Source organism: Rhinatrema bivittatum, chromosome 15 (genome assembly GCF_901001135.1).
Source record: "Rhinatrema bivittatum chromosome 15, aRhiBiv1.1, whole genome shotgun sequence".
Classification (NCBI taxonomy): Eukaryota; Metazoa; Chordata; class Amphibia; order Gymnophiona; family Rhinatrematidae; genus Rhinatrema; species Rhinatrema bivittatum.
In genome coordinates, this window is record NC_042629.1 from 71488059 (window position 1) to 71514528 (window position 26470).

General features: G+C 43.5%; 1 protein-coding gene across 9 annotated transcripts in view; it reads right to left on the reverse strand.

Annotated features, from left to right (window-relative positions):
- PRDM16 (PR/SET domain 16) overlaps positions 1 to 26470 on the reverse strand; it is a 769879-nt gene that overhangs the window by 20433 nt on the left and 722976 nt on the right. For 6 of the 9 annotated variants that reach the window (XM_029577915.1, XM_029577910.1, XM_029577909.1 and 3 more), the window contains 4 exons: positions 23627 to 25037; positions 14924 to 15011; positions 8204 to 8373; positions 7651 to 7728 (listed from right to left, as the gene is read on the reverse strand). In XM_029577915.1, coding sequence (XP_029433775.1) covers positions 7651 to 7728; positions 8204 to 8373; positions 14924 to 15011; positions 23627 to 25037 — 1747 coding nt within the window. The remainder of the gene's footprint in view (positions 1 to 7650; positions 7729 to 8203; positions 8374 to 14923; positions 15012 to 23626; positions 25038 to 26470) is intronic. The other 3 variants (XM_029577913.1, XM_029577911.1, XM_029577912.1) reach the window with 3 other exon arrangements.

Here is a 26470-nt window from a genome sequence, read left to right on the forward strand (position 1 = left end):
GCAAAAAGCACTGTGGGCTTTTATCTGAAAGTACCAATGAGGAACCTAATATACAGGCCGATACAGTACAGTGCGCTCCGCCGGAGCGCACTGTTAGCCTGCTCTTGGACGCGCGTTTTCCCTTACCCCTTATTCAGTAAGGGGAGGAAAACGCGCGTCCAACCCACGGTACCTAATAGCGTCCTCAACATGCAAATGCATGTTGATGGCCCTATTAGGTATGCGCGCGGGATACAGAAAGTAAAATGTGCAGCCAAGCCGCACATTTTACTTTCAGAAATTAGCGCCGACCCAAAGGTCGGCGCTAATTTCTTCCAGCACCGGGAAAGTGCACAGAAAAGCAGTAAAAACTGCTTTTCTGTGCACCCTCCGACTTAATATCATGGCGATATTAAGTCGGAGGTCCCGAAGAGTAAAAAAAGTTAAAAAAAAAAAAAATTAAATTCGGCCCGTGGCTGTCGGGTCGAAAACCGGACGCTCAATTTTGCTGGCATCCAGTTTCCAAGCCCATGGCTGTCAGCGGGCTCGAGAACCGACACCGGCAAAATTGAGCGGCGGCTGTCAAACCCGCTGACAGCCGCCGCTCCTGTCAAAAAGGAGGCGCTAGGGACGCGGTAGTGTCCCTAGTGCCTCCTTTTGCCCGTTTTTACCGCTGGGCCTAATTTAAATACTGAATCGCGCTTATTTGCTGGGAGAGCGGGCATTCACCTGCTCTCCCGCGGACTTTACTGTATCGGCCTGATAGGGATTTAGGATGAGCTGTTAATAGTCCCAGATGGATTTTAACTCTTCTAACCGAGCTATTAAAGGAGAAAGGCCACCATTGCTATCAATTTAGATGCCATCACGTATGTTGTATAATGAAAAAGATTCAGAGGTCAATATTCAGGAAACCAGTGAGTAGAAAAGAGACAGGCATAAAGTTATCCACATATCTTTATCTGAATATTCAGCCGGACGTATGTACATCAGTCTGCCAACTAATATTCCTGGATAAAGTTGCACAAATAAGTTTATCTGGATAATTTATGGTGATATACAGACCTAAATTTAAAGAAGAAAACCAAGAATAACAAATGCTATTCTTTCTGAGGACATCTTGGACAAGGCTGATAATGGTAATATATGTGACGTTTACCTACTTGGATTTTAAGGATGTCTTTGGAAATGGCCTGCTTGACAGGTTCCTCCTTAAGGCATGAGCTATGGGATGGGGGTGGGGGTGGGGGTGGATAAGCAGCCAGTTAAACAATATATAAATATATCTAAGATAGGAAGGGCCATAGCTCATGTCTGAAGGAGGGAGAAATGCTGCATTAAATATAGTCCCCCAATGTTCACTGCTTAGATCTGCTATTTTTAATCTAAATAAATGACCTGGAAAAAGCCATTTTAAATTTGAGGAGGTGGTGATTGCAAAGGTTGTGAAAAGGCAGTAATCTAGAAAAGGCAATTCAGATTCGCTGCAAATGGACAAATAGTCAGTGCAATTTATTGTCCACAAAGAAAACAGCACACCCTGGGCTAGAAATAAAGTTGAAGCAAACTGTAATGAGCTCTGAGGCAGATATCAGGAGGACTTTCATTAACAGACATCTCTACCTCTTAATCTACCAGATCTATGGGAAGCTGATTACTTAAAACAAACTATTTATGCAGTACGTCCTTTTTTTTTTTTTTTTTTTACTGACTACCAGCAAGATAGGAACTGGCTCAGTGAACAAGACCAAGCCTGGTTTGCATATCTTTACTGCGGCACCACAGTTGAAGACAAGCATCAGACCTTCATATTTCTGTCAGCTCTGAAGTGCCCATTTTAATCGTTGTAAAAATGGTTCTCAAATATTGTCATTTGTTTTCCTTCTTGCCACCGCATTTTCCTGTGTTTTTTTATTTTTTTTAAATTATGATAACTTGCCCCTCTGCGCCCACAGCCTGCCTGGTGCTAGCTGAAGGCCGGCAGCAGAAATGTCCTCATAGACTAACCCTCAGCACCACCGTTGCACCAGCAGGGGTCACCAGATTACTACAGCCAAGCCATGGGGACAACCCAGCACTGGGGGCCAAGAGGAATAGCAACATCTTTATTTCTAATATCATATCACACAATACAGCTGAAAAAGCTTTTATTCCCCCAAGCAGAAGAGAGAGATTAATTTAAAACAAACCACCTGCCTTTTTTTTTTTTTGCTTTGTCCCATGAAAATCAAAGTGAAAACATTTTGCTTTTCTTCTCTACAAGAAGTACAGTTTAAGCATTCAAGCCAGAGGATTTTGTAAGCGTAAAAGCTTTGCTTTGATTCCACTCGATGTTAAAAGTGAAAGTGTGCGTAACTGTGTATATTATAATTCTACAGAGTTTGGCTTATTTTCTTTCCATGACTCATAAATGACTCTTCCTTAGTGACGGCAACACGTCTGTGCAGTCATTCATAATGACTGAAATAAAAACGTGCAGTAAAGTATTTTGAGTGTGGACTCTATAAAAACGGAGGCATCATGACATCGGAAGCATGGGCACACATATCACATGATCTTCTGACGGCACTAAAATGCCATCGGGTGCATTTTCAGGAAGCCACGGAGTGGCTAGTTTTACCTGCTAATCTTTTAGCCGGTTTTTCAGCTAAACCTAACTGGCTAGATTTCTGGTTGAAAATCTGCTCATATCCAGCTGGATAAAATGTGCCTGGTTTGATCTGGGCCAGCTATGAGGTAGATTTTTAAAGCCTTGCGCGCACAAAAATGGCCATGCCGACGCGTGCATGTTATAAAATCCGGTGGCCATGCGCACATGCGCGCTGGATTTACAAATCCACACATGAGTGTGCGGGTGGCATGCGGGGGGGAGGGGTGAATTTTCATGAATTACGCTCCCTATACCCCTATTTAATCTTCCTACCTTTTCCCCTCTCCTCTCCTCTCCGACCCCCTAACTATTAGGTTTTTTTTTGTTTTTCTACTTCCCGCTTGAAGTAATCTCCGTGCGCTGCCCGCACTTCCCCGGGCCTGTTTGTTTTCATTACCTAATTCCTGTTTTTCCCATAGGACAGATATACTGTATTTTAAAATGTATGTGTTCTTCCTGCATTAACTAGCAATGGAATACTTCTTTCAGTGGATCAGATCCCATCCACCTATTTTTTTCTTGCTATGCAAACATAAAAATAAAAAGGCAAGCATTAGTCCAGAATTCACTTGGGTTCTCCTATTAGCCAGGAGGGACTAGTGCTTCACAGTTTGCAGAATCCCTAGAAATGTCATACTCCAGACTTTTCTGCCTACTTTCAGAGATCTCTGGCTTGCTGCTCTCTGATTTATGTATGGTACACATTATGGGGGCAAATGTTGATTTGCCTATGTTGTCGCAAGGTAAGCAGGCACTCTGCAGACATAGGCAGACTATCTGAGTAATATCCCACTTACCGAGTGCCCGCCAGCATTTTCACCTGCTATTTCCGTGGGCAGCCGATCGTGGCGTGGGTAGGGGGGAAGAGCGTAAAACGGTGCATGAACACCTTTTTTAAAATCTGACTAGAACATGTGTGCAGTGCAAAAACCCCTTTGTACTTTCAGCTATTCTTGAAAGGGGGCGGGGAACAATTTTCAACCAAGGAACTCTACCTAGATAAATACCTTTGAAAAACTGTCCTCTGTATGTATACACTGCATATATTCTATGGTTTCAAAGTGACCGCTAACTTGAAAACCACTTACAGCCATCAAGAAGTAGTCTTGCAAAAAAGTCCAAAAATGAGTAACCTTCCTTTAAAAAAAACCCAGTAAGAGCAGACGTTTGCAAAAACAAACTTTCAAAACAATTATTGCTGCCGACGTTGAGGATCACAGTTCTCAGAGCGCAGGAGAAAATCGATGATAATTAAAGCACTCTATAAACATAGCCGCCGCTCCCTGGGGTGCTATTACAATGCAACATTGTCCAGAAGTCAGCCCTCCTGGCAGAAAGGAACCCCCTCCGCACACATATGGATAATTTTCTGGGAGAAGAACAGACCAAATAAATCTTTATTTTCCTAACCTTTGCTAAGTTGCTTTGCTCCTTTATTTTATTTTATTTTGGAAGAGAGCAGGCCTGTCAGTTGGGAGTGTGGGTACTTGGGTTTAAACACAAGAAGCTTGTTGTGAATCGTGCTGTCACCTTGTTATTCATGTTCAGGCTCCTGGTGATTTTGCATGAAGGCAGGGGGTGACTGCTTTCCAGGCAGCTACTGAAATTGCAATGGGCATTCCAAAACACCATTAAGTTTTAGCTTAAGGTGAGTCCCTAAATTGAAACCGATCAGGGAAATTTCAGAGAACTGTACCCTGCTCACTATTTTCAAATTTATGTGCAGTAAATAGAGAGGCTTTCCTTATAGCAATTTTAAAAAATGCGATTGCTTAGGAGGTCCATATGCTAAAGGTTTATATATGTAAAACTGGCTTTAACCTGCAGAAATCGTGCCCTTTCTCTGGGTAATTTTGATTGTACTAGATTTTTGTATGGACGAAGTTACCTGAACAAAAAGGAGTCAGGGCGGGAGGCATGGTGAGGGCAGGCTAACCTATTTAGCTGGATAGCACCATATTGTGTATGTGCGTATCTCCCTTTATGTGCACAAGTCAAAGGGGTGGAGTCTGGGCAGGGATTGGGTGTGTCGGAGGAAGACCAGGAGATGTGCGTGTAAATAGTTACATGCACAGGCCTGCGTCAGGATCCCCTGCCGCCTAACTTTACTACTGCAATGGATGGCGTAGAAGTAATGCAATAAAAAATCTAGGCTATTCAGCAGGGTTATAAAGGTCAGGGCTAACAGGGGAAAAGGAGACTAGTAAATAGTGGGGGTTGGGAATCCTGTCCCTAACTGGTGAAACTGGCAATGGCGTGGACGCACGGCCCTTTTAAAATCCCCCCTCTTACGCGGAGGAAGCGGGATTTGCGCACACATGCACGCGCCCACTTAAAATTGTGTGCACCTGTGCACGTACTCAACGCATGCATATGGATGCGACCATTTTATAACGTACGCGGGTATGTGCGCGCATGATACAAAATTGGCTGCTTGCGCATATATGTGCATGCAATTGTATATGGACCCGCGCCTTGCACGCAAATGACATCTCCACTGAATAACGGGGAATTTTCAATTCCTGGCGTGTGCCAATACCGGGGGATCTGCGCGTGGCCGGGCTGCACGCCGAGCGCATTTTCAGAGTGGTCCGCGGAAGTGGCGGGCTAAGGCGGGGGCCAGCCGTGACAGTTCCATTAGGTGCTGTCCCAGTGAAGCGCGCGCCGGGAACTTACCGCTGCTCCTGCGAGCAAGTACGTTTTAAAACAAAAAAAATTGGGGTAGTTAGGTGGGGTTTAGGGGTTGGGGAGGAGAGGGGGAAAGGTAGGGGAGTTAGGGAACTGGGGATGGCCTGATCGCGTCACTGGGCATTTATTTAAAAACAAGCCGTTAAGCCCGTCACAACGGGCTACATTACATTTTTGTTTTCGGTCCATTTTCGAAAACAGCACCCTCCTACACTTTTTCTCCCTCATTCCCCCTTCCCCCTCAGTCACTCACCCCCTTCCCACCCCTTAGTCTTACTCACTCTCTGTCTCCCACTGCCTCCTTCCCCTCACTCTCACCTCCCTCCCCTTCCCTCAGTCACTCCCACCTCTCTCCCCTTCCCTCAGTCACTCCCCACCCTGTCTCAATCCCATCTCCCTCAGCCCTCCTCCACTCCCTTTTTCTCTGCTCCACAACTTCTAACCCTTCCACTTACTCACATCCCTGTCTCTCACCTCTCCCTCATTCTCACTCTTCCCCACCCCCTACCCTCCCTCCCACTCAGTCCCTCCCCCTCAGTCCCTCCCTCCCTCTCACTCAGTCCCTCCCCCTACCTCCCTCCCACTCAGTCCCTCCCTCCCTCTCACTCAGTCCCTCCCTCCCTCTCACTCACTCAGTCCCTCCCTCCCCCCACTTAGCCCCTCCCTCCCTCAGTTCGTCCCTCCCTCCCTCTCTCTCCTCCCTCCCTCGCTACTGGCCGCCGCTGCCGCCGCTCCTCGTCGTCATTCGCCGCCGCTGCCACCGGACGCCGCCGCCCCCCGACACCGCCGCCGCCACCGGACGCCGCCACCGCTGCCCCCCGACGCCACCACCGCTGCCCCCCTGACACCGCCGCCGCCATGTTGTTTTTTTTTTTTGACGCTGGCTAAGACCGACGTCCTTGCCCGCACATGCGCAGTAGAGCTGTGCTCTACTGCGCATTTGCGGGCCATCGGTCATGGCCCATTTATAAGGTAGATTCCCTCCCCCTTGCGCACATGTGCACACAGATATAAAATCAGGCAGAATGTGCGTTCGAGTAGCACATTTTATAAAATTGGCGCGTCCATGTGCGTGCACTGGGAACTGCGCACACATGGACGCCCGCGCGACCCATTTTAAAATTTACCACCAAGTGAGGAGATTTTGGTACATACATGTGCTAATGCAATTAACAGTTTTCCCAGTCCGTTCCCAGTTCTCCCAGTTAAAGAATAGGACTTCCTACCCCCCCCCCCCTAGCTAATAAAACGTCACTAGCTTGCCTTGGTTTTTTTGTTTTATTAGTTACCTGCCACCCATAGCAGACGTAAAGTTACCTGGTAGTGGGCCCCAGCATGCACTTGTCTGCATAAATATTTATGCACAGGTTTCATTCGGAAATCTAGGAATGCCCATGCCCCACTCATGTTTTGTACCGGGAGATATGCGCATACTTGCGCACTTTCTAAAATCCGCGTGGCATGCACCGGCCCAACTTCTGCAGATATCTCCAGGCTTTGGAGTGCATTGGGCTTTTAAAATTCGCCTTTAAAGGAGTACAGTTCCTGGATAAATTCTAGAGGAGAAGTTTATAAACTGCTATTAATCAATAAGCAATAGTAGCTTGAGATCTATCTAATGTTTGGGTATTTGCCAAGTACCGGTGTCCTGGATTGGCCACTGTTGGAAGCAGGATGCTGGGCTTGGTGGACCCTTGGTCTGACCCAGTATGGCATGTTCTTATGTAGAGATGGTAAAGGGTCTGGCAGATGCTCCTGCTTGACTTAATCCCTGCAATATCGATAGGCGCTCTCAGGATAAGATGGACAGATTTTCTGCTACCAGGACCATAAAAGAGGCTGGGGTGTGTGAGTTGTGGACTCACCAAATGGTGCCCAGCACCCTCTGGAAAAGGTAATTTTATGTTGTGAGTTCCATGCTACTGAGCTACGGCACAAAAGAGGGAGCACGTCTGTAACCTCATAAAACGGTGTTGATTTGATGCCCGTAGGATAAATGTATAATGCATTTCACGCTAGCTCCTCTAGCAGTGACTTGGTTATGTAACCGTGCACAGCTGCAATTCCATGGTCTCTACAATTTAAATGGAAGGCACTGCGTTCTCTCCAGGTGTTGCTTAGGTATGGCAGCAGCGACATCTTTTCCTTTTTTGTGTTAGTTTGTCTTTTACAGAGTGCCCTAAGCTAAGGAACAGGGTGCAAATTGCAAGATACTCTTGTGACTGGAAGAAAGACAGCTAAGGGTGACAGCTAATAGCAGTCCCAATGGTGTTTTAATAGGGAAAATAAGGATGCATGCAAAGGGGAAGCCATTATTACTACTGGACTGTTACCTGTATGGTTGCTCGCCTGTGTGTGTTCGGAGATGCCTGGTCAGATTGGCTGATCGAGGAAAGATCTTCCCACAGTACCTAGGAGTTGAAAGCCGAAAGAAGCAACACGTATGACTTTGGGTGCTGCACAACTTCCTCAATATGCATCTAAAATTCCTGTAATCTGGCAGCCTTCTCTTGTTGGGATTTTAGCTACTTGTTTTTGTTGTAACAATAAATTCTACTGTTTTTCACAGATGGAGCCATTCTTAATAGGAGTGCCTTTGGCATTTGAAAAATATAAAATTAAAAATACTTAGGGCCACATGTACTAAGCATTTTTTTTTTCCACAGACACAAAATGAAAGAAAACCCTTGGTACATCTTAGCTTTTAGTTCTTAATTAAAATAGGGTAGGGAATGGAGAGCAATTAATTCCTTCTCCATCAATGTTTCAGAACATTTTTTATTTTTTTTTGCAGTTTAGTTGTATTTGATTATATTGTTAGTTACTTTCCCGGCACAGTACAACCATTAACATTAACAAGGAAATGGTGCCTTCTCGGATCCTCACCTGCACGTGTAGCGCTCTTTGCCTTTCCTCAGGATTGAGTCTGAGAGCGTTGGGGGCGGAGACCGGAAGTTAAAAGGATGATGTGGGAGGGGCTGTAAGGAGCTTCCTGTGTTTGCTTTCAGTGCAGCAAAACTTTCCAGTTTTTCTGTCATGGTTTCTATCGCAGACATCTGTGATTCAAGAAAGTGAGAGGAATTTTATTAAACTGTTCAGGTTCCTTAGGGGAAGAAAGATCATCCAGTAGTACTGAACCGGATACCACAACTGAATCATTTTAGCAACATGCATGCTGGTGTGAACATTTACATATTAATCACCAGTATGTGAGCAGAAAAAATAAACCAAGGTGTCTATCTATGTCAAAAGAACTAATAATACCTTGATAAACAGATGTCTGACACATTTAAGCCTAACCTGAGACCTTCATATCGTAGATTCCTTAGCATTTCTGTATTCCAGAGGAACGCTTAGCATCTAATTAGAAGTTTCATTAAATGTATAATCATTGGTCTCAAAATAATGACTTTTTTCAAGTGGGTTTCTTCAACATTAATTTGTGGTGTAAACGGTTTTCCAACTCATGAATTGAAATTTTAAAAAGCAGCCGCTGAAGTGTCCATATTCTGTGTATGACGAGGATGAACAGAAACCTCATTTTACTTAAACCTGAAACAATGCTAAAGTCTCTACGATATGCAGGTCTCAAGTTAGGTTTAACATTTACATATTAACATATATAAGTGATGTTTATTTTAAATCTGCATGTTAATTGATTTTACCGAAAAGCTAATTTAACTCATCGCTATGAGTTGCTAAATTATTTTCAGTTTTTCAATAAAATAAGTAATTAGCTACATGCTTAAAATCCTTGGCTTTGGTGCACAAATCTTTGCAGTTCAGCCCGTGCCAGGTGGCTTCCAGCTTGAGAAAATCCAAGGCTGGAGAAATCTCAGAGGCAAAGACAGGAGGCAGATCTGCTGACCTGGTGCAGGTGCCAGCCAGCACCGACACTGTTTCGCTTCTAATTCCTGCTCTCCCTGCTGGGGCCTGAAACACTGATGTCCCAAAGCTTCTCAGGGGATCCAACACTAATGTCCTGTAAAACCAATTGGCATACAATATGTGATAAATGCCGGACAAAGAACCCTTTTCGAGCCTCTCACAGACAGGGTGGCATTGTGTGCCCTCCAAGCCTTGACCCCCCCCCCCCCCCCCCGGGCTGTCACCTTTTGTGCCCGCTGTTTCTGCAGCCTTAGGGATCCATTAAGAAGTTTGGGGACATCAGTGTTTGCTATCTTTGAATCAATGAGTCTAACTTTGAACCTATTTGCGGTACTGGCTTGAGCACATAAATTGATTCTTGGAGATTTATCCTGATGCACTAAGGGCTTTTCTCATAGACACAAAATGTGAGAAAAGCCTTAATGAATCTGGCCCTTAGAGAATAACTTTCCAACAAATTTGCACAGCTGCATATACGCAAATATATGGCCGTGTGTAGTTTTGCCATAGTATTTTATATCCACATTTTATAAAATACGCCTATCTTTGCCCCTCAACATATGCATGTATATAGGCTTACGTGAGAATACATGCAATGCACTGAAACAATGTATAAGCATGCACTGAACGTGCATGTTTTTCCTACCTATTTTAAAAATATACATATATATATATATATATATATATACTCTACACGTTTCTCGCGTATATTGGGATTTACATGCTTAATCATTTATTTTAAAACATGCGCGCATCAAGGAAATGACCAGTTTTACCAATTAGTCCACCAGTTCACCCAGTCCTTCTCCAGGTCATTGAGACCCTCCTGGTTCTTCAGCCTGAATTCCTCCCAGTTCACCCAGACCTTTCCCACATGGTCAACAGTACACAATAAACACTTTTGATATGGCTTATGCCAGATAATTAGCAGGTGTACAAATCCACGAGTACATTGGCAAATGTCTTGTAAAATAGCCAGTTATGAACGTAACTGTTGGCCGCCACTCAGAACGCCCCTTTGTATGCATGTATATGTGCACTTGAAAGGGAATCTGCACACATTTTCTGCTTTTAGAAAATACAGAAGCTGCTTCTGTATGTACAGGCTCAGCTTTCCTTGCGTACGTTTTTGAAAAGCCACCTTTAGGGTTATGTGCTTAACTATTGGCCCCACCCTGAAATGCCGCTAGACTGCCCTATAATGTGCTTCTATATGTGTGTGAAAGCGAATACACACGGGCATTGTCTACTTTTAGAAAATATGGTTAAGCAAGGAGAGGCCACATATGTTAGGGTTTGGTAGTGATGGCTGTGGCACTGTAGTGGGTATGCTTTAGTGATACACCTCACATGGATACCATGATGGCTTTGAGCTACTACACAGCCGAGCAATCACACTCTCCTGAAACTCATGACCTCATAACTTGCTTCATTATGTCACTCTTTGCAGCATCAGCTAGGAGACAGTTTGTTCCTTTTTGGAAACTTGTGGTTTGTTGGTGCAGTTTTTGTATTTTCAGAAATTCTGATTTTACAAGTGCATGGTGGTAGTGGTGTTGGTAGGGGGAGCAGGTGGACATGTAGGTGTTAATACACTTCCATGAAAATAGTGATGCAAAAACTGGATGAACCAATCAGAGTCAGGTTTGTGTTCTGGGCCGACTCATTCCAGTGAGTGCAGCTCTGGAGAACACCACACTGGAAGACTTTGCTTCTGTGAGAAGTGGGAAGGCACTAAGTGTAGCTCAGTGTAACCACACAAACGGGCAGAGACAAGCAAGCTAGAGCCTGAATGTGTGTTTACAGGCAGAAGGACGTTCCCGTTAACACTTTCAGCTGGATCAAGGAAATAAGCAATGTTGTTCAGATAAGTTTACCTTTAGCAATGGTAATTCTTTAATCTGTTGCAGGGGCAACAGATTACATAGAAATGCTCTAGTAACAATGCAGCACTAAAACTGCATCCTTACTGATGACTGCATCATTAAAGATGGGGGTGGGAGCAACTGTGGGAGTCAGAAGGAAAGGGGAGGGGGAGTCAGGTGACCTAGGAAGCCATATCTCAAAAAGTAGATGCTTTATTGTAGAGAAAGAGTTGACCTTTTGCACGTTTACACTCTATCAAAGTGGCTCTGGGGAAAACTGGAAATGAGGCATTGTTTAAAAGATTGTACTATTAAAAAAATAAAAAAAGTTGTTGTAATCATTATAAAATAAGCATCAAAGGTTCACAGCCATGAAACAAACTAAACAGTAATCAGTTTGGGCTAAAGAGAGTATGATCCAGGAGTGCTTTCAGTCCAGCATGGAGAATGGAAACATCAGAGATGACAGCTGTCTGTCTAGCTATCCCTGTCTCCAGTGCTAAGGGTAGACATTTGACCACTTGTAGGACATCTAAGCCAGATTTTGTCTTTTTTGGGGGGTTCTGTTCAGGAAACAGATTTTCATACTTAATCCAGCACCCGTCCATTCTGCCTGCTTCCTCTCTGTTACCATTAAATGTTACCACATCTACCAGAACCTGCAAAGCTGGTGCCCTATCCCAAGGCCGGTGCAAGGGTATCAGGCACACTGTATGCAAATCTCTCTCATGCATGATTCATTGTGGAAATCCTGAAAACCCAATTGGCCAAGGGTGCTTAGGTTGGGAAACACTGTCCTAGTGAATTAACGTAGCAACACCACCACTTTATTCAGAAGATTTGCTGCATATTGATTGAACGTGTTGGGTGCCGAACATGCTTGGAGATGCCATCACAGCTGCTATTTCAAAGTGCTGTAAATAATGCTGGAGGTCAGGAGGGTGGGATATTTCTTGCTGGGCAAAGGCAGAAAATGTGATAAAACAAACAGGCGGAGAATTTTCAGCTCAATGAGGGTAACGCCTGACCCCCCGACTCCCCAAGATCCTGAATCAAGACAATGCTAGCCATCAAAGGCAGGTTATCTTAATTTTAGGGACATAATGCACTCTGAGTCTCAAATGGAACTATATTATTTTCTCAGAGCAGGAAATTAGGGTCCCATAGCAGTGGCAGTCCTATGGGTACCCATGGCATCCAGAAACGATAACACCTGTTTGGCATGATCCTTCTGTTACTGTGACAAAGAAAAGGACAACTTTCACTTTAAGCATCTACAATCTTCATATTAACAATGAATCAGCAGGAAACTTTAATTATCCTGGCTAAAATGAATTTCCAGCCCCAAGAGACATAGTACTTTATCAGTTTCCTCCACTGAGTAAACATTTTTTAAATTTCCTTTAAAAAAAAAATGCCATCTGCTATCAGAAGGTTTTTTGCATGCTATCTATTCTTAACTACAGACCACACTGCTTTGTAACTCATGAAGCTATCGGAGATAACCAGGCTTCATAACTCATACTATGTTTTTATAATTTTCTTTTCCTCTTCTGACATGGAAGACATTTTCAGAAACAATGTGGACAGGATTCCTCCCACACCAGAGTGGTTTCTCGTAAATTTCTCACCATCTTGCTAGGTCCTCCCTGCTCTCGGCTCCTGTATTCTCAGACAAACGCAGGATGTTCCTGACTGGTCTGCTGGCATTCTCCAGCCAGCTTGGAGGAAAATTGGGGGAAGTTATTAACCAAACTGTTGCATCGATACAAAACAATGACAGAGACTAAGTTTAGCTGTGAAAGGAGCTGGGATCCAGATTTCCCAAACCTGAGGGTTATTTATCCAACCTTAGGGACTCTCTTAAAAGGGAGCAGTATTTTAAAATCCAGCTGAAAGTTAACAAGTGCAGTGTGGTGAAGAACGCTCTTGCAGCTCTGAGGGGAAAGAGACTTAGACATTGCTAGAGAACATCCCAATGGGCAAGGCTTGCTTGTATGTCACAATGACAAGTGACTGTCTCTTACCTGCAGTCATTGTGACGAGGGTTTGATCAATGGAAGGAGTAATGGTCCATGGAACTCATAAACCAAGCTTTTCTCATAGGCATGCAAGGCAATTGTGAGCGATGCTAGCCAGGTAAAAAAGCCCCCCCCCCCCCCCTTTCCCAAAAATATAGTGCAGTCTTCTGATAGAGCAGCTCTAAGCAAAAAGTAACCACGCCAGTCCCGTTATAATATTCTAAACTGTGAAGAAAGAAACTGTTTATGCCCCTTGGCTCCACAGAGCATCCAGAACTGGGCTCACGCTCACCTTCTTTCCCCCCCTCCCACCCCCTGGCATCATCATCTTCTCCCCTCCCCGCAGCCAACTTTCCTTCCCTCCTATTCCTTTGCATCATCACTATCCCATCCATCTTCCATTCCCCTCCGCTCCTCCTCACCCACTGGCATTATCACTTCATCCCATTTCCTCCTTCCCTGCTCCTGGCATCACCTTCTCTCATCCTACCCCTGGAAGCACCTCTTCTCTTCCTTCTCCCCATCTCGTTATCAGCATCTCCCCATCCCCTGGCATCCCTACTTTCCTTCCCTCCCCACCACCCCAGACAGCACCTTGTCCCTTCCCTCCTCTCCCCTCAGACAGCATCTCTATCCCTACGCACCCCTCTCCCTACCCCTGAGCATCAACATCTTATCCTCCCTCCCACCTCTTGGCATCATCATCTTCTAATCCCATCCCTCCTCCCCATCCCCTGACATTACCACTTTCCTTCTCTTCTTCCCATGCCCCCTGGCAGCATCACCAGACCCAGTGCTACTTGGTGTGTAAACTGTGCAATCGCACGGAAAGGCATATATGGGAGTGGGAGCAGAAAAAATGAGAGACCCAAAGGGGATGCTGGTGCTCATTCCACTGGTGGCTAAAGAAAGCCAAACAATCTGCCCCAGTAATTGTTTGAACAAGGCAGAAAAAGGCTAGCTACTCTTCCCTCCCCCCACCTGGCGGCACCACTCTCCTTCTCTTTCCTGCCAACGCCTGCCATCTCCATTTTCCCTTCCTTCCTTCTCCCCTACTCCTTGGCAACCCTACTTCCCTTCCCCCCAGCACTAGGCTTCACCACCATCCCTTCCCTTCCCTCCCACTCCATGGCAGCACAACTTCTCTTCCTTATCCCCATCTTGGCATCACCATCGCTCCCTTCCCCTTGGAATGATCTCATCAGGCAAGCAGAGTTCTTTATCTGCTGCTTCCTCCTGAAGTCGGAACTGCATGGAGCCTTGTAAAGAAGCTGGTAAGGAAGGCTACCTCACTGGGTCCTCCTGCTACCAGGAGATTAGAGTGCAGGCGACTGGAAAGGGAAGTGATTTTGCTGCTGGCAGCAGCAGCAGCTATGATTCGCTCTCGTCTTCTCTCCTCAGGGAGACAAACCTTTGTGTCATATCTGAGGTTTTCCTACAGTACAGTACACTAGTGTGCTGCAGCACATCGGTTGGGAGCTTGTGCTATATAGAACAGGTAGTCACTTTTATCATTTTCAGAAAAGTATCTTTGTGTAGGCTTTTGTGTTTCTGTGGTGTATATATCTCCCTACTCCAGAAGTCTTCTGGGCCCAATACTTTATCAATGAGCTTTTCCAGCCTCATCCTGGAACCTTTTGAAATATGCAAAAGAATTATGCATGAGATATTTTTTAATAAACTAGGTCTTGTGCATACTCGTGAGCATCCTGTAAAACCAATCTGTAGGTGAGGCTCAAAGACTAGCTTGGGCAGCATTGCAATTAACAAGGTCAGTCCCTCCCCCCCCCCCAACACACAGCACTGCCTGCTATTTTAAGACTTGGTTTTACCTGGGGGTGAAAGAGCAGTGGAGAGGGTCTTAAGTACTTTTCCTTTAGGGCACCCACAGGGTCCGGCACCTTCCGCTTCTCCACCCTGCTGGACAACAACACAGAGGGTTACATACCCTACAGCATCATGAATGAGCAAGCCATGAGAGTCAAATATCTTCCTGTCACAGATACAGATGTACAACTACAATAGCACTATCTTTTGTTTTGAATTGATGCTTTAATCTCATCTTTTGTCATCTGTCATAATAAGACATCACTAATGATTAGATAAGTGATTTATGTAGACTTCAGTAACTGAGATTTTTGTAGCAAACATTCTTTCTATCACTTTATTTTTTAGTGTGTCAGATGTGAGTTCAAGCTATTTGAAAATAGTTGAGCGACTGGTACATCCCAAGTAAAAAAAAAAACCAAAAAAGCAAACATGCATCTAGTTTTGACTCTGAAATTCCTTGGTGATTTGTAAGCTTTCTTATCATTCCCAGATCTAAACGATACACTACCCAGATGAGAGCTGGGGAAAATTACCTGGTTCTGAAAATTATCTTATCGCTAGAGAACATGCAAAGCATCCAAGTTGTTTGGACTAAAATTCCAAATTTAGATGATGGAGCCAAGTATAAGAAAGTTTGGAAAGAAAACATTGCCATGTTGGTAAGTTGGGCTTTGATTACCTCATGTTTAGGTCGAGTTGTCTGCAGTATGATTCTCGAAAGACTACAGTGCATACTTTATAAACTTCTGTCTTGCAGAAAGTATTTGTTCTAGAAGGCTTATGTTAATGATGCCATCTTTCATGTGCAGCTGTCTTCTGGGCCTTACAGTGTCTAATTTCAGTTGGCAACTGCTAACCAGTAAATGTTATTCTTGATTAGCTCTTAACCATACACGGGATTGGTGTGTAATCCTAAAACAATTTGTGTTATTCCCTCCCTCTTCCAGTTTCTTTTTCAAGCATTCTTTTCTATTTATTCTCTCCCAGGAGACCTTTCTGAGATGCATACAAAGATAAGGCTGAAGAGACTTCAAGGGGTCATCTAGTCTAACCCCTGCTTTATTATGGCTTCAAATATGACTTGTACCTGAGAATTGTCATACCTGCCCTGGCCTCCAGTATTGTCTTTTTCATCCTCCTCAAGAGAGGTCAGGTGACACAGTTATCTCTTCTGTCTATGACTGTATAGGGCTGCTAGCATCACAATGGGATCCCGTTAATGATAGCTAGATGAAAGAGAACTCAGACTCCCAATTCAGGAAAAACACAAGAGCCCAGTCAGATGAGAGCATCTGCTTGGGTGAATTCTAATTTAATTGCAATACACTGTCTAGTAAATGGCTTTAAGGTTGAGTTTAGGATTTATTTTGTTCATTGCCATAAGGGTAGTTGGAGATGTTGAATTTTCTTGCATGCATTACAAGACTGGAATGATGTCACTGATAGCTCTGCCATCTGCTGGTTGTGCCTGAAACTAGTACAGTTGTGTCTGTGTTCCTGCAGAACATGTTTCAATAAAGCATTGTTCAAAGGCATGGCTTGTTTCTTCTACATATTAGCAGTTACCTTCTTGCCTTTGTTATCTCTTTGTGGTTGTTAGTTTTATGAGCCTTGGTATTTATTTTGATTATAAATGTGTGCTTTGCTAGAGCTATGACAGTAGGTGACTTCTAAATCTTTTAAATAAACAAAATAAACATGGTGTCAGAAGCCTGGAGTATAATTTGTTATTATTTAAGCTACTGCATTGTAACCCCCTTGTGAACAAAGCTGTAAATGTTAAGGGGTAGGCTTCCAGGAAAGGGCAAATCAGAGCAGGACTGAACAGTAAGTACAAGAAAAAAAAAAAAAAAGAAAACAAGGAGAGGAGGATGGCCATGAACTGGCTGCATACTGCATATTTTTCTGGTCTCGAGGATGAAACTGGAATGGACAATAAAGAACCCAAAGTGATGACTGCTTCCCTATGCTCTGTTTCCATTTTTATCAGCACCTCACACTATGTGAAGCAGACAAACAGGAGTTTACTGGAAAGCCACTTCCAGCCTTCCCCCAATGTTCTATATGAGAAGAATCCAAAGGGAACCCATATAAACATCAACAATAATAATCTCCATATTAAACAAATAAGGGGTAGATATTCATGTGTAAGTAATAAAACCGCTGAGTATACGTGTAACGTGCACACTTCACCGGCTAAGTTTAGACCTGCTCTATGGGGTGTCTAAACTTACACGGAAACTCACTCTGCCCCCGATCTGCCCAGTACACGCCTACATTTTCTGCATGTAGCTTCTAGCCATATAAGGGACTTATACGCCTAAGCAGTGGCTGCTGAATGTAGGTGCATATTCAGCGGACGCTACTTAACTGCATAAGTCCTGCTTATCCGGCTAAATAGCGCTGAACGTGCTTTGAATATCTACCCCTAAATCTCACAAAAAGACTCGTTTATTGTGTTTATACCAAAAGAATTACAACATGGTCAATATCTTTTCATAGCAATTTGTCTAAATACTGTACATAATATCAACCAAAACATCCAAAAATATTATCTACCTCTCTAAAATTCCAACATTCATTCATTACCCTACTTATACATCATAAAATATAAAAGCTCACACATTTAATATCCATAAATCCTTAATGCCTTCCTTGTTATGGCATTCAGTTCACGCGTCTTGCTGACACCTCCCTTGTATGAATATTCAGCTTTCTTTTCTTTCTTATACTTCCTGATTGACTGATAAACATTCCTGGCTGGGCTTCTTCAGGGATCCAACTTCTATAGGCAGAGTACCAGCAAGATTTTCACAAAAACTGCTGCACAAGTAGACTCCATACCAAACTGTTGAATTGAAAACTGCTGTTTAATAAATCACCTCATACATCTTTTGACACCTCGAAAATCACCTTCCATGCAAACATCTCTTTCAATACAACTGAATCTCTTTCCCTGTGTATGAGTGGGGTAATGAATGAATGCTAGAAATTTTTATATATATATATATAAAATATTATTTATTTTTTTATTTTTTTGTTTTTGTTCATATTATAACATAGTAATGACGGCAGAAAAAGACCAAATGGTCCATCCAGTCTTCCCAGCAAATTTCTTATGGTAATAACTTGCTGCTCTATGCAGGCTACCCCCATGTTTCTGTTAAGGGTAGGGTGACCAGCTTCCCAGTTTTTGACTGGACAGCCCAGTTTTGCAGCCTGTTGTACAGTGTCTGGTTAGAAGAGTAACTGGACACTGTAAAACCCAGTCATGCAAGGCTAGGGGGCAATCAGTGGTGACAGCCTGGCAGCTCTCTAATCACCTGCCTGTTTTTGGGGTTCGGTTTGACTCTCCTCCTCCTCTGCCTCTCCCACAGCTGTGCCGCACTTGTTGCTACTTCGTGCTGTCCTCCTGGGAGTCGCAGAGGAAGAGGTGAGTCAGACCGAGCCCCAAAGACAGGCAGGCAGAATCTACCCAAGCAAAAATCAACGCTCGATTTGAAAGGAAAATAAAGGGGGGGGGGGGGGGGCAGCTGTGGCCAGCTGGCGCCCCCATGTCCAGTCCTGCTCCATAGAAAAGTTGAAAACCCTAGTTAAGGGTAGTAACTGCCACTCAAGGCATGCTAGCCTCATGTGTCTGTTAAGGGTAATAACTGCTGTTTTGTGCATGTTACTCTCAATTGTCTGTTAAGGGTAGTAACTGCCGTTTTGTGCATGTTACTCTCATGTGTCTGTTAATAACTGCCGTTTTGTGCATGTTACTCTCATGTGTCTGTTAATAACTGCCGTTTTGTGCATGTTACTCTCATGTGTCTGTTAAGGGTAGTAACTGCCGTTTTGTGCATGTTACTCTCATGTGTCTGTTAATAACTGCCGTTTTGTGCATGTTACTCTCATGTGTCTGTTAATAACTGCCGTTTTGTGCATGTTACTCTCATGTGTCTGTTAAGGGTAGTAACTGCCGTTTTGTGCATGTTACTCTCAAGTGTCTGTTAAGGGTAATAACTGCCGTTTTGTGCATGTTACTCTCATGTGTCTGTTAAAGGTAATAACTGCCGCTCTATATGGGTTATGCCCAAGCCTTACTCAGATATGCAGTAGAGTTGGCATGGCTTACTATTAATAGAATAGACTAATGCCACATAAACTGCAAGAGAACCAGTGGCACTTCTCTGATTAATAGGAGGCATCTTGTACACTTATTAAAGGACTTTTAATAACCAATAAGCCTATTTACTGAACTACACTAATGCATTAATAATGCACATTAGAAAAGAGTGCAGAATGCACAATTTGTCACAAGGTATTTCTTGGCCTGTAAACCTCTCACGATATAGATAATGTACTGAGATGTGTTTTATGCAAATAAATGCAAAGCAGATCATTACTATGACTCTTGGTCCAGCCCCAGTATATACATATGTATTCTACCTCTAGTTTTTTGCTATCCTTTTACTTCCTGCCTACTCTAGCCCCCAAGTTCAATCTCCCTGTTATATGTAATTCTGCTTTGGCTTTCCTGTTATATGGTTATTTAGTTAATCCCTAAGTTCCATGTAAGCCGGTTTGATATGAATCTTGTCATGAAGATCGGTATAGAAAATGTCAAATAATAATAATAATAATAATAATAATACTATGATAACTGAATAAAGTAGCTTGCATTTAACTTTCAGAGGTCCATATTGAAAAGCATTTAGCTGGTTGACTAAGAAGTTAGTCAGTGAAATTAATATTTGGGCACATATCCAGCTACTAATAAGTTAGGAGGCTAGAATTTAGCCAAAATGCTATAAATTTCACATGAATAATGCCCGTGATAACGATAATTAACACACCATACACATAGGCATTTTATTGCAATGCACATTAAATTTATCTCCCAGACAGGCATGGGGGGGGGGGGGGGGGGAGAAAGAGAGAGAGACTCTTTATAAGGCCTTTATAGTAGTCAACTATTTATATCACTATAGTAGGGCCAGCTAATAACGTGAGGTGAGGTTTTGATGGTGGTTTTAGGGTTTGGGGGCCAGTTTGACATGCAGAGTGAGACGTACAAACAGCACAGTTCATCTCATCAAGCTAGGGCGAGAGACTTTCCTCACTTCAAATGACGTCAAATCTTCACCGAGATGTACTGTGCTGTTCGTACATCTCACCCTGCATGTCAAACTGGCCCCCAAACCCTAAACGACCACCAAAACCTCACCTCGAGTTATTAGCTGGCCCTCCTCTAGTGACATAAATAGTTGACTACTGTAAAGGCCTTAATAAAGAGTCTCTCTCCCTCCCTCTCCCTCTCCCTCCCTGCCCTTTTACTTTGATGAATGACCCTGTATGTTAGGGGCGTTCCAGGGGTGTAACTGGGAGGAGCTGAGTTAGCCAGAGTTAACCGGATGACTTAGCTGGCTAAGTCTGGTCAGGGCAAAGAGTTGTCGTAAAGTTAGGTGGCTATAGTTAGCCAGCTATATTCAACAGTGCGGTTTCACTATTGAATATGCCTCCAAAGTTAGCTGGATACGTTTATCTGGCTAACTTTCTCTGAATATGGACCTGACTGTGAATAACATGGCCTGGAAAGTTTACGTAGCATCAGAAAGCTAATTAATGTGTATTACAGTGCTCTTGCAGTCGGAATTGCTTGGCCCCAGGAAAACTCCCCCCCCCCCCCCCACCGGAATGTTCCATAACTTCCTGGGGTTCTAGAGGAACCCCCCCTTTTGCACTTTGACCTATTAAAACAAATAAAATTATGAAGAAGCCCCTTCCCCCTCAGTTAAAAAACCCTCTGCTTGACAAAAATGCCCTCCTCAGCCCTCCCCTACCCACAGGCCATCCAAAAGCTTACTTGAAATGGTTTTTCAAAAATTGTCATTTCTCATGTGAGGAGGCGTGAGGGGCAATTCTTCTTGGGGTGGGGCCCAAGGGTGCTTCGTACAAATGTTTAATTTTTTAATTGGTCAAGGTGCGGGAGAGGGAATCGGGGAAAGGGATCCCACTAGACCTACAAGGATTTTTGGAACCCTCCAGTGGGGGGAGGGGGGGATTTTCTGGAGATGTACAGCCCCTTTAAAACATAGTGACCCAAAAAGGAGACTCAATACAGCATGTTGCTGTGGCCACATTTTAGTAAATTCTGCAGTTCTTTTTCTTGCAAATATAGCACATTCGTAAACAGGCCTCCCCCAAGTGTCTTAACTCTGAACTACTTGCAGCAGTAGATAATATAAGTAAATGGCACTGCCCAGGTAATCTAAAGGCTGTGACATCATTTTCATTCCACAATACACAAACATGAGCCATAAAAACCAAGAATTTCTTGGGAGGTAATCTTTCATCCTTTTGGTAACTTCAAACTTAATTGAAAGAACATAAAAAGTGAAAATCTGGGTCAGACCAGGGTCCATCGACCCCAGCATTCTGTTTCCAACAGCGGCCAGTTCGGGTTACAAGTACCCGGCAGATCCCCAATGGTTGATCTATTTCTTGTATTTTACTCCCAGGGATAAGCGCTGACTTTCCCACCTCTAACTGGCTAATAACTGTTTATGGACTTTTCCTACAGGAACTTGTCCTCTTTTGAACCCAGTTAGGTTCCTTGCCTTGACCACATCCTCCGGCAACACTATTCAATGACTTAACAAGGGCAAGATGAGCAGCATAGCTGTCCTGGATACAGAGTGTAAGAAGCTTTTGAAGCCATGTGAGCAATTGCTGGCCAAAACCCCATTTCCCCAACTGTTACTACTGCTATTATTGGACCCAGGACGGACCCCTATCTCAGGAACTGCAGAGTGAAGGAGGCACTAAGAGAAAAATAAATCTTTAGTTTTATTATAAGATATCTTATAAGGAGCAGTATAGCTTACCAAAGAATGCAGAGTAAACCCCCAGCTCAGAGCTCCTGAGCCATTACGCTCAGTTAAATACATCACTGCCCCTAAACTTATAGACTGATGGGTTAGTTTGTTTGTTTGCATAATGTTTTCTAATTGGTTGGAATCATTATTTTTCTCATACATGCTAAGAAGACTGCATTCTTGTAAGTCATATGATTTTTTTGTAAGTTGAGTGCAGAAGGCAGAAACAAAATTAAAGGCTGACCTTTAACATATTGGTTAACCTTGAGCTAAAAAGCATGGTCAAGGATCAAAGATCACCTCCTAAGTAGTTCTTAGTTTTTCTGCCTCATTTTTAACTGTGTAGTTTATGGAATGAGAATAACCTCACAACCTTTGGGTTACCTGGGCAATGCCATTTATTTCAACAGCCTTGGCTATTCTACAGATCTGATTGGTGCAATCTCATTGTGCAGTTATTACCTTTATGTTTCTTCACCCTCATCAGCCAGTCAGAGAATCCCTCAAAGCAAAGGGGAGCAGGCATCTAGAGCCCTGGGTGCGATTATATCTAGTTGTGCCACTGTTCCCATTATATAGGAGTATGAGTCATTTATGTGTGCCGTGTCCATCTGGATTTCACTAACAAAGATATATCTAGGGTTGTTTTTACCTGCTGTGTGGTTAGTTAAGCTTACAATAAAAGTTGGAATGACTTGAACTGCTATGTAATAAAAACTATACTCTTGGATTAATTGCCACGAAATCTACCACAAAGTTATTTCTGAAATAGAAAGAATGGTCTGGCTATATAGGTTTGATGCGAAAGCCTGGCATTTGCTCCTTGATCTGACAGATTCTAGGGATACAGTGGAAGCAGGAGAGAATCTCCATCATTGCACATTGGATAACTAGTGGTGCATGGTTCTTGGGTTCTTCAGGGAGCCTTGCTCTGTGGTTCCTGGATGGGAGGAGAAGGGGTATAAATGAGGGCTGTGTGGGGGTATGGAAACCTAAGGGGTTGCAAATGAAGATTCATGGTGCTGGGGTCGAATAGGGGCTAATTCCGAATAATCTGGCAGCCCAAAGGGAGGGCTAGTAAAAAAAAACTGCCCTGCCAAAAAAAAAAATTGCAAAAGAGAATTACAAATAGAAATGTGATGGGTAAAATGGAGCAAGGGCAGCCATCCATATAGTGGATTGGAGGAGTAGCCTAGTAGTTAGAGCAAAAGGCTGAGAACCGGAGAAGCCTGGGTTCAAATCCCACTGACACTCCTTGTGATTTCCTGAATGTAATCTGCTTTGAAGTGCCTGAAAAGAGGAATATAAATAAAAAGTCACTTCACCCTGCATTGTCTCAGCTACAAACTTAGATTATAAGCCCTCAGGAAAACTCCTGCTGTACCTGACTGTAACTCATCTTCGGCTACCAATGAGAAGGTGTGCGCTAAATCTAAGCAAATGTTGAAAGTGGCAATGAGGCTAGTTTTATGATGTTCTTATAATAAATAGTCAAGGTGAAAACACAACTGTTATAAAAAATTTTAGAAAATTGGAAGAGAAAACTCTTTCTAAAGGCATGATGAAATTGTAAGACTAGATTTAAGTTTGAGGGAAAAGCAAGGCAGCAAAAATGTAAAAAAAATATAAAAAATCCCTGCCAGTTGGTTTGCCTGCACAAAGTTGCCCAAAGACTCAACTTCCTGCCATTCTGGAAAGGAAAAAGGTTCTACAGAAAACATAGTACAAGAAAAACCTGCCCAAAATCACTGTGGGCCTTCTGCTCATTTCTTACATTTATCACTTCCACACATATGAGAAACCTTAAAGAAGCGTACGCTTGATTAGGATAAGGTATGTTAATACCTGTAGATAGGATCCATGAAGAAGGGTGAAGGCTTAGCATAATGTAGTGATGGCTGCTGTGGAAGCTGGGCATGAGAAATCTTGGGTAATACTTCACTGGCCAAGAATTTCCTGCTGTCCCCATAGATATGGTTTTTCCTAGGCTCCCTTCCTCCGTTGTGACTGGCGCGGCTCCGATTACTGATGCTCAGATCCAATGGTTGTTCCTCTCCAGTGGAGTGGGGCAGGATCTTAGGTGGCGGTAAAACTGGCTTAATCTCTTTTGGTTTGGTGGTGAGGTCGAAGGGTGACTCTGAGCTTGTGCTACCTACTTTCTGAAGGTCCCTGGGTGACTTTGGTTCTACCTTGTCCAGCAAGTTGTGGTTCAGGGTCCGATCTGTAAATGCTGGGTATAGTGAATGGGGAAAATTAGGAAGGAACTGAAATGGGAACACTGAATGGTAGGGAAGGGACCCCATTTTCTTCTCCTGCATGCCCATAAAGCCAGGACCAAAATACTTCTCTGCTATGGAGGCAATTGCTTTAATAGAGTCATTGGCTACTCCCATGTTGGGGAGCAGCTGGTCCTCTGGTGGAGGGAAAAAGGAATGTTGGGAGTACAAAAAAGGGCGCTCGCTCAAATTATGATTCAAGCTTGTGGATATGGAGTTGCTCACTATATCTTGCTTGCTTTCAGTCTCTTTGTTTTTGCCTTTGTTTTTGTCCCTGTCACTGTCTATGTCACTGTCCAGATCAGACCCAGTACCAGTTGTGGTGTCCAGATCAGTTCCTGTAGTTGTGTTGACATCTTCAAAATCACTGCCATCCGACATGTCGCTACTTCTGGCTTTTTGCTTCTGCAGATAGTTTTCCATGTTGCTTTCAAACTTTTCCTCCAGTGGGATATGCTGGCTGCTGTTGTTCATGGCAGAAACCAGAGGCAAGGCAGGGTTTCCAAGAGGGCTTGGGAGCTTTGCATCCTGTGTGTGGTTAATTGGACATTTGAGCAGCTGGGTGGGCGGCAACAATGGTGGTCTGGGGTATAACGAGGGGGGGAAGATCCCTGGGAATCCAGGAGCAAGTGCAGGAAAAGGATGAGGAGCAGGAGAAAATGCCAGATTCCCAGGATGAGGCCTGGACGGGAAATAGTCATTGAAACTTAAACTGGTATGATTGAGATTTGGAGAAGATTTGGACTTGTCCATCAAAGAGTTGTGTGTCAAAGGCAAGCCAGGGGCAAAGAGCCCCCCCGGATTGTAATGGTTTTTGCCCTCACAGAAACGGCGGTGCTTGTTGAGAGAGGAGGTAGTGCTGAACATCTGGCCACAGTCTTTGCATTTGATCTGGGTGCGACAGTCTGCATGCATGCGCTTGTGGCGGCACAGGTTGGAGAACTGTGTGTATGACTTGTGGCAGACCTCACCTGGAACACCAACAGAAAGAAACCAAAACACAAAACAGTATAAAATAAAAGGAAAGGATTTTTTTTTTTCAAGCACAATGATGTTCTCAGTCTCCAGCTCTCCTGCTACCTTTTAGAATTCATCAACCAAGTTGTTAAAATGCCCCCATCACAGGATGTTAGGATGTAAATTGAGATAAAACCCCTGGAGATGAATGACACCCAGGCTCTTGTTGGTAAGGTATTTTTTGCTGTCATACCTAGACTCTGATCTATACTTGAGAATATCATTATAATTAAGTTTTGGGGATGAGACACGGAAGGTTCTCCTAGTCTGGCTATTTTGGCTGATTGCCCAGCTTATGTTTTAAAATACTGCAAGGGAGGCAAATTGCCTTGCAACTGACATAACATTTATCTCAACCTGAAAAGATTATGGATGTCATAAATCTCCCTCCTGTTGGGTGCACAGTGTGTCAGTATGCAGCATCCATCCAAATTCTATCACGTCTCAATGATGTTCTTAATAAGTAATCGTGGACTGATTAAAACCCAGCTGATGACTATAAAATTTAACTGAAGAAGTGCAAACTTCTAATAACCATTTTAGTCTCGGAGAAAACTGGAATCTTTGCAGGTTGTGAAAACGTTTAGAGGACAAACGAGAAAGATCTTGGAATACATGAGAGCTTTTGAGATCTCCCAGATTAAGAAGAGGCTTGAGATGTCTTGAGGCTCATGTACTACAGCATCTTTTCTTCTGGGCCTTACAAAGATACTAGTTAAACAAGAACTTTTTTTTTTTTGTCTAGAATATTAAGGAGACAATTTTCAAACTGTCCACACTGGGACAAGGACCATTTGTACATTTTACCCACAGGCTTTGCACCAATTCACAAAATAGAAGTACGAACATAGGGCCTGATTTTAAAAAACATTTACACGCTTAAAATTGGGTTTTACACATGTAAGTGGGCTTTTGAAAATTACTACATTATATGCTAGCTTCACGTACGTAAATCTTTTTGAAAATTACCCCCATACTTTTGCTTTGAAATATACCATGGCCATAAAATACATGCAACCATTCACAGCTGCTATCTCTGCAGGTAACATTTTGCTGATAAAATAAGCAGAAAGATGTGAAAATGCAATTTACACACTAAGAGATGAATTGTAAAAATATTGCTGGTGCTAAAAGGCCAATATACGTGAATATATGGACTGTACGTGAACAACACGGCTTTTAAAAGGCACTAATTGGGCCAGATTTCAGTAGCTATGCCTGATTTTATAACTTGTGTGCGCGGCCGCGCGCATGTTATAGAATCCGGGGTCGGCACACGCAAGGGGGTGCACACGGCGCGTGCCGAGCCCTAGGAGAGCCCCGATGGCTTTCCCTGTTCCCTCCGCCCCCCCCCCACCTTCCCCTACCTAATCCGCCCCAGCCCTATCTAAACCCC